The 14,186-nt window shown below is 37.6% G+C and overlaps 2 protein-coding genes across 2 annotated transcripts; one reads left to right on the forward strand and one right to left on the reverse strand.

Moving 5' to 3' along the window:
* Nucleotides 1-1,906: 1,906 nt before the first annotated feature.
* Nucleotides 1,907-4,820, forward strand: LOC113761760 (pentatricopeptide repeat-containing protein At3g05340). Its single transcript, XM_027304880.1, has one exon. The coding sequence runs from the start codon at nucleotides 1,939-1,941 to the stop codon at nucleotides 3,946-3,948; it is 2,010 nt and encodes a 669-aa protein (XP_027160681.1). The 5' UTR covers nucleotides 1,907-1,938; the 3' UTR covers nucleotides 3,949-4,820.
* On the reverse strand, nucleotides 4,715-13,622 carry LOC113761759 (mannosylglycoprotein endo-beta-mannosidase-like). Its single transcript, XM_027304879.1, has 11 exons — nucleotides 13,229-13,622; nucleotides 12,317-12,455; nucleotides 11,835-12,062; nucleotides 11,639-11,697; nucleotides 10,477-10,525; nucleotides 9,872-10,102; nucleotides 8,542-8,711; nucleotides 8,207-8,411; nucleotides 6,491-7,162; nucleotides 6,179-6,406; nucleotides 4,715-5,764 (listed from the first exon to the last, which is right to left on the reverse strand). Exons 1-11 carry the CDS (start codon nucleotides 13,372-13,374, stop codon nucleotides 4,967-4,969), a joined length of 2,925 nt encoding a protein of 974 aa, XP_027160680.1. The 5' UTR covers nucleotides 13,375-13,622; the 3' UTR covers nucleotides 4,715-4,966.
* Between the last annotated feature and the right edge of the window lie 564 nt (nucleotides 13,623-14,186).

Genomic DNA, 14,186 nt, shown 5'->3' on the forward strand with positions numbered 1-14,186 from the left:
CAACTTAGTTCTTGAAATATTTGAAATCAAATAGGAGGAAAAAAAAGAATAGAGCAAAGAAGGGAAGAGAAGAGAGAGGAGGGAAAAAGGAAAATAACAAAGATAAAGAGAGTTTTCACGTGTGTTTGATTTGTGGGGAAAAAGGACAAGAAAAGAGTTATGGTGCATGGAAGGAAGAAGAAGGAACCAGGATAAAATGAAAAGTAAAGGAACTGGGCGGCGGCTAACATCTAGTTAGTTTAGGTTGTTCCAAAATTTTTCTAATAATTTCATTTTGACCCCATATTATTTTAAGAAGTATAAAATCCACGCATTATATATATTTTTAAAACTGCAAATTTACCTATAACTTTTAAGTGCATTCCTTTTGGACTAAATCCAAACTAGAGATGACAATGGGGACGGATGCTTGCGAGTGCCTACCCCACAGGGGGAGTAATGGGGTGGGGCGGGGACTGGGGGAATTTTTCTCCCCCCGTTTTAAATGGGGCGGGGGAACCGTCCCCCACTTCAATTTATTAATATAAATAAATGTAATATATTATATAATCTAATAATAATAAATTTAGAATATTTGGCAACTAAACATAACTTTTATTCGATTTCTATCCAAATTCCTAATTGATATTTGGTACAAACATGTCACGCGTTCTATGAATATTTCAAAATGTTATCTATACAATCCAATTAAGTTTCTTAATTTTCTTGGCGTCTTATTTCAACACTTTTCTTGTTTCATTTTTCTTTTTTCACTTTCGTATTTTATTTTATTTTTTGAATTTAGTTTTGATCTATTGAATAAAAGTTTCTAGAAAAAAAAACCAAATTATTACCTGTGAGAGAAGCGGGGCAGAGGGTAAGTGGGGAGCTCTGTTTTGAAACTCGGACCGGACCGGCCGGTCGAATCGGTCGAACCGGGAACCAGCCAGGTAGCCGGTCCGAGTCATACTTAAAAACCGGGAATTTAAAACCCGGTCAAAGTCGGTCAAAAACCGGGTTTGACCGGGTTTGACCGGAAAAAAACCGGTTTTCCGGTTCAACAGTGTTTTTTTAAAAAAAATTCAAACTTTTTAATATTATGTTTTGACCCCCTAAATTATTAAAACTTATTGATATACCTCAAATATTTGATACTTTATAAATATTGTCCTAAAATTTGATGTTATTTTTCAATTTAATTCATAATTTTAATTCTAAACTTGTTAATATTTATTAAATAATATAAATTGCTACTTGATTGTTCTAATTTCTTTGTATTTTCTTGTTAAATATATTTGAAACATCAAATATATATGAATATACCTTTATTAATATCAATATATTATTAGATATTATATATATAATATTTTAATTTTTAAATAATTTTTATTTATGACGTCATCCGGTTCGACCCCTATCGACCCCCGGTCGAACCCATTGACCCCTGACCCCTGACCTCGGCCGAGTCGCTATCCGGTCCGGTTTTGAAAACATTGGTGGGGAGGGGGGGGAACGGAGGCAGGGGAAGTTTTTTGGCAACGAGACAGGAGACGGAGGAGAGATCTCCCGCCTCCATACCCGCCCCATTGCCATCCCTAATCCAAACTCATCCGTTATCATCTCTAATCCAAACTCATCAAATATATATATAAAGTTATAAACCACTAATTTAAAGGAAATTTTTTATTATTGTTTTAACTGTATATAATTAATATATATTTATGATGACATCCCATTCGACTCTGATTGAACTTGATCGAAAACATAGCTCAGCCGAGTGGATACAATCTGAAAACATAGCTTCTAAGTTCTAACAATAGGTTTCGACCGTTTCGACCGTTATCTTTCCCCCCTACCGTGGGAAGTTCATCCCACTTTCCACCGCAGAGGCAACCGTATTTCGACCGTTGTTACCTCTCCCTCGATATTGGAGAGAATCTCCCTACCATAATTTGATGGATGAATACCAGATGGCTTCTTCAATGCTCGAGTTGTTGCCTCCCCTTCTTCTGGGCCGCCTATCGCTCCTCCCACCTCAAAACCTTCAGTTTTTCAACTCCATTTTCTCCAGAAACCCCGAAGTATTCACGAAACCATGTAGAAATAAGCAGCCTTCTCTCCACTTGTGGAAGAGAAGGCAATCTGCGTCTGGGTTCTTCTCTCCATGCCTCCATTATAAAAAATCCGGAAGTTTATAACCTCGAAAATGATCGTATTGTTCGGAATTCTCTTGTAATTTGGAACTCTTTGCTCTCCATGTATTCACAGTGCGGTCAATTGTCGGATGCGGTCAAGATGTTTGATGAGATGCCTGTTAGAGATACTATTTCTTGTAATTCAATTATTTCCGGGTTTTTGAGAAATGGGAAGTTTGAGATGGGATTTGGGTATTTTAAAGAAATGATACGTTCGGAGTTTCTTCGGCTTGATCGTGCCAGTTTGACTACGGTTTTGTCAGCTTGTGATGGACTTGAGTTTCTTGGAGTTACTAGGATGCTGCATGGATTGGTGGTTTTGAGTGGTTTTAGGAGGGAAGTTACAGTTGGGAATGCTCTGATGACATCGTATTTTAGGTGTGGGTGTTCTAACTTGGGGAAACGGGTTTTTGATGAGATGGTGGAGAGGAATGTCATCTCTTGGACAGCAGTGATATCCGGCCTTGTCCAAAATGAGTTTTATGAGGAAAGTTTGGACTTGTTTGTGGAAATGTACCATGGATCAGTAGCTCCGAACTATTTGACGTATCTGAGTGCGTTATCCGCTTGTGCTGGCTTACAGGCTCTGAAAGAGGGTTGTCAGATTCATGGGGTTGTTTGGAAATTGGGGATTCAATCAGACTTTTGTGTCGAAAGTGTGTTGATGGATATGTACTCAAAATGCGGTTGTGTGGAGGATGCTTGGCAGATTTTTGAGTCTGCTAAGGTGGTTGACGAGGTTTCCACGACTGTTGTTCTTGTGGGCTTTGCACAAAATGGATTCAAGGATGAAGCGATTCAGATTTTTGTGAAAATGGTACGGGCAGGAATTAAGCTTGATCCAAATGTCATATCTGCCGTCCTTGGAGTGTTTGGCGTTGAAACTTCATTGGATCTTGGTAAACAAGTTCACTCTTTAGTTATCAAGAAAGGATTTGGTGCTAACCCTTTTGTTAGCAATGGCTTAATCAACATGTATTCCAAGTGTGGGAACTTGGAGGAATCAGTTAAAATTTTTACTGAGATGCCACAGAGGAATCCAGTTTCATGGAATTCAATGATTGCAGCATTTGCTCGTCATGGTAATTGCTTTAGAGCATTTGAATTATATGAAGAGATGACATCAGAGGGTCGAGAGCCAACAGATGTTACATTTCTTTCTTTGCTTCACGCATGCAGTCATGTTGGTTTAGTGCACAGAGGCATGGGGATTTTAGAAACCATGCAGAGAGTTTATGGCATGGTACCTAGGATGGAACACTATGCCTGTGTTGTTGACATGCTTGGTCGGGCAGGTCTGCTTAAAGAAGCAAAGCATTTTATCGAAGGATTACCTATTGAGCCAGGAGCCTTAATTTGGCAAGCTTTACTTGGTGCTTGTGGTATTCATGGTGATAATGAAATGGGCAAGTATGCTGCTGACCAACTGCTCTTGGCTGCACCAGATAGCCCAGTGCCATATACATTGATGGCCAACATGTGTTCTTCAGAAGGGAAATGGAATGATAGAGCAACAATTATTAGGGAGATGAAAGAGAGGGGAGTAGCTAAAGAGACGGGCACAAGTTGGATTGAGATTGAGAAGAAGATTCATAGTTTTGTTGTTGCTGATCAAATGCATCCACAAAATGAATTTATCTATCAAAGTCTGTTAGGTTTGCTTAAGCATATGACAGATGAGGGACATCTGCTGGAGAATAGATTGATTTTATACTCCCGCAGACCAAAACAAAATGGAATCTTAGATGCTAAACACTTCGAATTCATTGAGTGATACCAAATTAACAATTAAACTTTGGCATGAGTAAGAAATCTACGAATATTGGAAGTCATGATTCCTTCGGCATTCCGAACCCAGATGTTCTCGTTCAAATCACCTAGCTGCAAATGAAATTCTACATCTCATTTGAAATAAGAGATTGCTTTGGAGGGGTACTCAGTTAACGCTTGAGGACGAATTTACCTGTGTTCTGTGGTAAGTTGCTCGAAATAAGCACATTGCAAATGCAGTTATATGCTACGACAGACGACAGGCAATAAATAAGGTGTAGTCATTTTATCTCAACCATCATTTCTATGGTTACCATGATTACAAGTAGCGTCATTGCACAATGACTGCATCCATTGTGCATCAAAGAGATTTAAGCCGAATTTTCTCCTGCTAGACTCTGATATGTATAGGCACAAGTAAAATTTGGAATATTTATTTCTGGGGCAATTTGACATGCATATGGCAAGTAAAGCCAAGTGAAACGCCTCAAATTATTTCTTTGGTTTTTGAAAGCTGCTCTACTTTTAATGCCCATAAGATGCAAAGTGAAGAGGCATCTGAATTCGTCACCGTTCTCTATTTTAACACAATGTTCATGCAGGCCTAGTGATTCATTAGATACCAAAATAACAATTGAAAATCTCCATTCTTGTCATGGAGCAGCAATCTTCAACTTACAAATTAGAGTGCTAAGTAGAGCCTAAAAGAATTTAATGACTCATGTCGCCCTAAAGCTTGAGTGTACAGTGAATAGATGCAACTGTTACCATTGTGAACAAGACTAACATTTTTTATTCTTGGAGCTCAGTTGGTACTTTCTGATTGTCATATATTTCCAAATTTCGAATGTACACCAAAAATAAAATAAAATAAAAATTGTAACGCCTGATCTTTGAGATGCCTATAACCTAGTTATGCATACTGCATTGTAATGCCTGATCTTTGTAAACATGTTCGGAACCTGATAATTGTCAAAAGCCGTCTGTGTGAACTGCAAAGAAGATTATTATGTCTTTAGAATTCAGAGAACGGTATGTCCACCTTGGTAGTTCCAGCCATGAAGAGTAACATGAGGGTTGACACCCGGAAGGATCTCAAAGGAGATGGTGATGGACATCTCTTCACCAGGTACAAGCGAAAAGTAATTGTCAGAGTAATGGACAGGCAGAATGCGAGTGTCTTCCCCTTCTTTTTTGTCCTTCTTTGAATCATGAACAGAGAAATGGAGAAAGAAAGCAACTCCATATTCAGTTCCACCGATAGCAGTTACCTTCAAACTGCTTCGCTCCTTAGCAAAATTTCTCTGAATCTTCTGAAACAGACTCATTTCTTGTTTTTTCTCATTTGCACTTGGTACAGGTTCCAACAATGTTGTATCACAATCACCAGTGCGACTACTTTTGGTAAGTATATTCTTGTCAAGAAGACTTCTAGAATCTGGTTTCTTTGATGTGTTAACTACACGCACCTGGACTTCACAGGTGGATCCCCTTATTAAAGCTTGAGATGTTATTTTAAGTGGCACTTCCTTATTCCTGTAGGGTTCCAAGAGCTTGTAATCACCACCTGGTAAATGCAACCAGTACAAGTTCCTGGACAATATGCCATAGTCCGATATGTTATACAGTTTAAGGAGGAGAAAGTAAACTGGCTTTGCATTTTTAGACTTGGGATATTTCATCTCAAAGATAGGTACTGTTCTTTTAGATGGTACAGTGAGCTTTTCAGACACTTCATAATATGGGCACATCCCCTCCAGATTCCACACGGAGGCTTCTATAGCCACATTAGAGAGTTCACCAGATGTAGTATTAACCACCTGTAAATGACCAAAAGACCATGACAGGAAGAATTAAAAACGTTTCTCTGGGATCTGAAACAAAAATGCATTATCTTCTAAATATTGATGTCAGATACATATGCTTGATCCAATACTGAGAATAGTTTTCCAAATTAGCACGAGGAAGGTGAGAAGATATAAATGGCACAAGCTCAAGTTCTTTTCTGTTGAAACAGCCAAAACAAAAATGCTGCAGATACATACCAGACCCACATATGTACATCATGGACTAAAAATTTCAGGCCAAAATGGTTAAGATGACCAGATATTTATGTACATCTTAGACTAAATTTTGGGCCAAGATGGTTGAGATGACTAGATACTGGAATAAGTACTATGTACCAAGCTTTGAATCAAAGACAATCCATGAAGTTGTTTAAGAATAAACTGTACCTCGATGTAATATGTTGCCAGATTAAGTTGAACATGGATAGGTTCTGCAGCACAGCGACAGCCATAGAACCCTGCTGTTTGGTCATGGAGATGATCATAGAATTGGCCCCGGAGACCTGTCCAGGGATTTTGAGTTTTCCAGATTAAAACTCCTGTATACTTGCTCCACATACGCGAGGTCCAGCCTTCTAAGAGAGCTCTATACTGGATATAATTAACTAGTTGTGCCTGAAAGTTTATTCAAGAGGTGAATGCTAACAAAGGAATAGCAAGCTAACAGCTGCAGGAACAAGGGCAAGAAAATTTAATTACCTTAAGACAAAAATCATCAAGATCTTTTGGGGTCCCATAAAGCAAAATCTGATCATGAACCTTCTTCTCCGGTTTTGAATATGGAATGTACTTGTGGTATTCCCATATGGGATTTGCAGCTTCCTGTACATAGCCATCTGGCAGCTTTATAAACAAAGGAATATCCCACCCTTCAGGTGGCATTGTTGCCCTAATTGTAGCTGCCACAGGCATCCCCACAGAACCAACCTCAGGATTGAATCCATACTCGTAATAATCCTCCTTGAAGAAATCCTCGGGATTTTGAATTTCATAAGGGCCATCTGTGAAATCTCCTTTTCCATCTGCAAATCCATCCCACAAAGATCCTTGGACATAAACACGCGTACCATCAAGATACTGACTAGGGTCCTTCAATACAGGGAAAAGTTCTCTTTTTGAAATGTCATCACTGTTCAAATTTTCAAAATAAGGGTGGAGCTTTAGGTAAGTTTTCAGAGCTGAATTTACATCCTCCGGTGGAACTTGTTCATTGCCCCCCACCCACAGAGCAAGACTAGGATGATTTCTTAGAAGCTTGATAGTATCCCTTGCACAAAGTAAGAAGAGGTCATGGTCCACTGGGCCATCTGGGTTTGAGATGGGGTCACCTCGTCCATCAACATCTCCTGTTATCCAAAATTCTTGCCAAACCTACAAGGATGGTCAACAATCAAATTTTCTCTCCATCATCCACTTACTATGTCTATTAATCAATCAATATATCTATCTGTTACACACAGGCACTCATGGACACACAAGCACACAGGATGACATGGAAAAGACAATAATCCATGTTATGGTACTTTTTTAAATTGTGAACTCTTACTTCCATTGAAAGCATGCTTTAAGTAAACCATAAAATATATACTCTAGTTCTCCAGAACCATACAATATTGAATGAACGGGATGAAATTTTAACATCTACATCCTTCTCTAAAACTGATTGAAAGCCCATCCTACTATTGTAAAGGTGATCTAACAGTAGCAGCAGAAATTCTGATGTACATCATTTTACTTCTGGGATAACTCAAATTTAGGTTATTAACAATTCTTAACGAAAAAGAAAAGATCTGGCATACATGAGCTACCTAATAACTGTACTAAAAAAAAAGTATACCAAGAGTTATCAACAATGTCATCCCCATTGAACAGGGTCAAAAAATATGCATGAAGAAGCCTGGAAGCAAATGGAAGAGAAACTCCAAATGGGATCAAAGAAACTAGCAGATTTATCACTAAATAGGTAGATTAGGTGCCAATATGCATGAAGAAGCCTGGAAGCAAATGGAAGAGAAACTACAAATGGGATCAAAGAAACTAGCAGATTGATCACTAAATAGGTAGATTAGGTGCCAATTCTGACATCATCACAGCACACTCCATTCTCTCGCTCCTTGCTCGTGAAGCAGCATAGCACTGACAGTTTCTTATTCAAAAGAAGGAGCAAGTGCGCTACTAGTGCCATTTCAGACCCAAGCAATGCATCAAGAAGGTGAAAAAGAGAAAGTAGGAAACCCTTATCTCGTATCATCCTGGCTAGGATTCTGTTCATGGTATGGTAAGTTCCATTCTTTCAAAGCCAATGACAAGAAAGGCATGAAACTAGCAGTCAGGAACTTTGAATGAGATATGTAAACTGTCTCAGCGAAACCACATTTATTTAAATGCACATAATTTGGAGAGAGAAGTATGTACCAGAATCCCATACATATCACAGTAATGATAAAAATCTGGCCTCTCTGCTAGTCCACCACCCCAACAGCGGATCATATTAAAGTTCATATCAGCATGAAACTTAATGTCTGCTTGATAACGTTTCTTTGAGAGCCGCAATAGTCCATCTGACAATATCCAATTACCTCCACGGATAAATATTGGCTCTCCATTGACCTTAAACAACCTAAGGAGCAGATGGACAAAGGTCAAGGCCCCAAGATCAAGAAACCAAAAGCAATATAGAAGTCTAATCCAGCTGTTCAATATGATAGAGAGAAAGCGACCGAAGAAGAAAGCTCAGCAATAAGTTTTACCTTCCTCCGGTTGCACTGTCTATATGATTCTCAATTTTGCGAAAGCCAAAAGGCTGGCTCCACAAATCTGACTCTCCAAAGCCCCTGACCTCAATTGTTATTTCGACATTGTACAGATATTGCTTTCCCATGCCATTCGGCCACCACAATTTAGGCTTGTAGAAGAAAATCTGATGAAAGAAACATTCACAATTTAACTGAAGTCATATATGCAGACTGATGTTTAAGAATTCGGTCAAAAGAGCAAGTAAACTAAATAACTACTTCCAATTCTCCTCTCATTTCTTCAGAAACAGAGTATACTGCTACAGAAATCATACATATCACCCAAGCCCTCCACAATGTTCACTTTTTTTAGCAGTTTAAAAAGAGACCTTCAGTCCAACACTTCCAAGTAACCAACACTTGACAAGCCCCAATAATTTGTAAAGGAGCAGGAAGCCAATCTTCCTTGACAGTTCTACAAAACTGTCTTAGGGAAACACTAACATTAACCTCCAAAAAAAAGCACGGTCAGTAAGATTATGAAAACAGTTGAGCTAGAATGTAAAAAACATACTTCTTTTTCCTATTACTTGATGAGAAATGATATTCCATGCTGTTGCTTAACTGGTGAATAGGATGCTTAGCTAATGACTGTTACATTAGAACATATTTCATGTAGATACTAGTTTTATAACACAAGCAGGTAGCATAGGTACGGAAACTTCCAGAAAGCCAGAAGCTGAAGTACCTCAACACCCCTTTGTTTTGAAGCTTTTACGTTTACAATTTGCTACTCAACAACAAAAATCACAGGACTAGTGTAGCCTAGGACCTAAAACTATGGAACAACAGTTACAGGCTTCAATAGGTGCCACTAGTGTTAATTAAATTTCATGTCCACTTTTCAAGTCGACCTTGAATAAAATAATAAAAAATGAAATTTACACCAGGCTTAAGCATAAACCTTAGTAATTTATCCCCTCAAATGCAGATTGCAGTTGGCTGGTTACTATATTCAGGCTACATAAGAATTCATGGAGATAGATTTTATTTTTCAGCATCTTGCATTGGTGACCAGACCTCTGCTTAAGCTTACGTTATCAAGCATATAGCACGCATTTTCAGCATCCAAATGTCAAAGAACTTTGCACAGTGTTTGCTAGTTTTCAGAGACTAAACAGTTTCTCACAAGCACTTTTTCGAAGAATGTACAGTTTCTTACTTATTTATTGAGAAGAAGAAAACCATTTGGTGGAAAAAGTAATTCTCTATCAAAATACCAATTAGCATGTAGAGAAGAGAATTGCATAAAGCTATAGTTTGCTAAATTTGCTAAGAAACTTACCTCTGAGAATGTATAATGCACATGTGCTCCAGCAGGTAATGACAGATTTTGAGTCTGAAGATGTTCTACTAGGCAAGTGTTTCCTTCAACTTCAGTTGCCACTTGGATATTCAACAAACATTCTGCAACTATGGCACTTTTATTTACCAACTCTATCGTAGTATGCAGATACACCCGCTTGTAATTGTCAAAGAATGAGGACACCAGGTGAGGATCAACGATCTTCACTGGCTGCATGAAATTGCTACACAATTGGTGTCAGAAATTCTAAACCACCGCAATATATTCTATGGTAGTTCCAATATAGCTTCCAAAAAATTAACTAGTTGATAGCATTCTTTAAATCTTGAACTAAAAATCTAGTCCTAGCAAAAAGCATCATGAATTTGGTAATAAAGGATTATCCAATATTGAGTTACTACAGCAAGATTAGTATGGTAAAGCCACCAAATGAATTTTTTCCCATCTATTTGGAGTCGTATATACCAAAACACTATTTATAAAGGCGTATGCCGAGATTTCATTACAGTCAAAGTTTTGAGAAAAGATTTGGCTACTAAAAAGAGAATAACATCCACCAGAAATGGTAACTAGGAATAACTCACCCCAGTAACAGAGATTGATACCTTGTCCCAGATGCCAGTGTTCCGGTCCCTGTCATAGTGCCAACACAATTACTTACAAAATAAAAATCAAACTCCAGCTTTCTGTCACTGTAGAATTTAACAAATTTAGCTGGAATGTATCATTCTTCTTCTTTTTTACCCCCTTACTGAATCAAACTGAAGCAGAAATTATCATGTAATCAATTATCTATCCCCAAGCATCTTGAGAATGTTTTACACCTAATGAAACTAAATCAAGACTTCACTTTTATGTGTTACAAACAGAAAAGCAAGGAAAAACAAGGACCAAGTGCACAGCATTCAAGCATTAAAGACAAAGCAACACCAAAAAAGGGGAAAGAGTTATATTAACTGTTCCAACATACGGTTGATATTATAATCTTTTGGGCAATGGTATTACTTCAGCATGTCACTCAGATAATGATTTCCTTACCTCTTATTATCTTTGAGCTGCATGACTTAGATAAACAACACATCCAACTAAAGACGTGGCTAACACCAGTACAATTCCCAACAACAGAATTCTCAACATCCATAGGACTGGAGTAGCTTGATTCATCCAAATAATAGTGTTCATGATTAAACAACTTAAATCTTCTACCCAGGATAACCTTCCCAGGTTCATTGCTCTGAATAACTACTACAGATTCAAATTAGGTCATCCTAACTGATCCCCATCTTCTGGACTTTGTCTAACCAGCCACAAATGTAAATCTAGAAGTGACCAGAAGCATCTGATGAAACACTTCTGCTTTAATTTGTTTTCCTTTTTTGTCTTTTTTTGGCCTTTTTTATTAGGCATCAAACTTCTAATTGGAAATTGATGTTTGTAGCCTACTTTGTCAGAAATCAAACAGAATGAGCAAGCTAATTTGCTTTCAATTTGAAAGATACAAGCCATTCCTTGATGATTTGAATATGATATAGTTACTTGAGAACATATTTGCTCCTATAATATATTCCTAACTTTCATAGTTTTCTCAACCACTGCTATCTTCAACGAATACTAGCTTCTGCAGTAAATTTAAATACTAGCTCCTGCAGTAACCTTACTACAACTAGCCAGCGTAAATATTTCAGTGCAATTTATTTGGGCAGTTATTTAGATGAATAATCACCAAAGAAATAATTCAATCATTACCTTATTGGAGCTATCCAGTCCCAGCCCTCGACATATTGTGCAGCAACATCTTTCCCAATCTAACATAGAAGAAGCTGACAATAGCATAAATACAACAGAAACTCCAAAAGGTTGACATAGACTGTAAGGTACTTATATTGGGCCTGTAGCCAAGACATTGTATAGAAGGCAATGAAAAAAAGCACATTGATCATACCTCATGATCACCACCTTGACCCCCTTGGGGAGGAATTCTCCCGGGATGATCAGGAGGATGAACTAAAACAGCAAGAAGATTTGGACGATCATGGAGCAAAATACTAGTAACATCAATGGAGTGTCTTCGAAACATCCCCTTTGGGAGGATCTTCTTGTGGCCATTTAGATAAACTTCAGCAGAGTAATTTATAGCTCGGAAATTGAGGTCAATGTGCTGATTATTCAACTGGAATAAATTCAAGAGATCAATGAAACTTAACCAAAATTCTAGAATGAAAGAAAGGAAACAACATAAAATCCCATTTTAAGAAATACAGAGCTCAATACTGACCAAACAAGAATTTCCAAATGCCTAAACTAAAAGTTAGCTTTTCTGTTTGTAACAATTAATGAAGTCACACTTGCCAGCAGAAACTGGGTCAATTACAAATGCAAACATTTGCTTTAATTGTTTACCTCAAAGCGTTTGTAAATGCTTACCAGATTACACTCAAAAGTGGTGAAAAACCAGAAGGTGTAATGCTCCCTTCCTGAATCAGCAATGTCAATAATAGCCTCATTTCCCAACCCATAAAAAGGATCAGGTACAACTTTGTTCTTTACAAGAGTTGCCAGAACGCTGCCAATGGGATCAACCAAGCAAATTTAAGTCATAAAGAGACTAAAGCTCAATTGTAGCTTCACTGTGTCATTCCTTCCATTTATCTTTTAATTGAAAAAGCACTTGTAAAATTCTGACATCATAGTCCATCTGCTCAATGTAATTCTTCATGACACCTCAATCTAATCCCCTAAAGTAGGTGCATTTAATACAAATAATGTCCCTTTGATCCCATACTAAACTAAAGGAAACCATAAATTTGCCAAATCCCAGACTAAAATTCCATGTTCTGCCACTATAATTACTAGCATTAATAAGCCAAGTCAACCTCCATGTCAACCGTCCGACGTCCTTTAAAAGCTAACAGATGCTGAAAATCTCACCTTTCGTTCTATTTTAGATATACAATCCATTTCCAGTCAGCTCAATCTGTCATCATCCTTAAGAACAAGAAGAAAGAATCAATATTTTCCATAAAGAATCAGCATTCCTCAATTCCATGAAAAAGATTGCCCATTTATGTAGCATCAATGGTTCATTTTCTACAAACATGAGTAATCATGATCAAGCACCCTGAAATTTCAGGTCAAATAGCACCATAGAGCAGAGCATGTCAGTTGCCACTCCCTAGAATTTTCCCATATTCACCAAAAAACAAAAAAAGAAAATCCTAATATAACTGATTGGACGAAATTGAAGAAATTGCAGCAATAGCAAAATTCGATACAAAATTGCCGAAAAGAAAAAGTTCAAATTGCAGAAAGATAATGAGTATCAGTAAAGATGATTACGTTCCGGGAACGACAGCTTCCATCCAGGTAGAATCAGGACCGGAAGGAGGATTAGTGGTGGTGAGCTGAACTCCGGTAAGCTCAATGTCAGTTGATCTTGCCGCCAACCATCCTTTATCCAGCACTACTTTCCCTATTTCGGCCATTTTTTCCCGCAACTAACGCTACTTCTTCGCAGCTCTCTTCTCCTTCACCAAAAAGCCTAGCTCTAAGGAGTTAAGAGTCATAACCAAGAGCTTTAGTGTGTGTTGTGTGTGTAACTTTATGGCGTTCTGTCGTCGGTGTAAAGGATCAAGAGTGGGGTAAGAGTGTTAAGAAGATGACAACTTGAAAGCGTGACTGGGGAAGGTGATGGAGTACAGCCCCCGTGACGATAACATTTTGCCACGTAAGACAAATCAGCTTTCCGAAATCCGTCCCGTTCCTTTGTTTTCTGTTTTGCCCGCGCGCGGGGATGTTTGGCTGTCTGTAGGATTGGGGGTGTTTATACGTTGCAATTAAACGAGTTGGGCGGGATATTAGATTTTCAGTTAAATATGTTGTATTCAATTCGTTTAACTTTAAATTGGATTGATTTTGAATTGGATCATATTGACTCATTTCAAATTTATAACCAAATATATTAATTAATACGTTTTGATACATAAATTTTTTCACATGCAATTTAACATACAAAAAGATTTTTTTCATACACATAAATACATATTCACATACATAAATGTATTTCACACACTAACACACTTTCACATGTACAAACAGTGGCGGAGTTAGAAAAAATTTTCAGTGGGGGCAAAAACAATTCTAAAATTTTTTATCTACTCTTTTTTTAGTCTTTTAAGGAAAAAAATATTCACCAACAAGTACAAATAATGCATATATTTCATGAAAAACATCAAAAGACAAATTCAAAATTATTAATGTAATAATAATTTTATTTCAAAAGCAAACTAAACCATTT

Source organism: Coffea eugenioides, chromosome 2, assembly GCF_003713205.1.
Source record: "Coffea eugenioides isolate CCC68of chromosome 2, Ceug_1.0, whole genome shotgun sequence".
Taxonomy (NCBI): domain Eukaryota; kingdom Viridiplantae; phylum Streptophyta; class Magnoliopsida; order Gentianales; family Rubiaceae; genus Coffea; species Coffea eugenioides.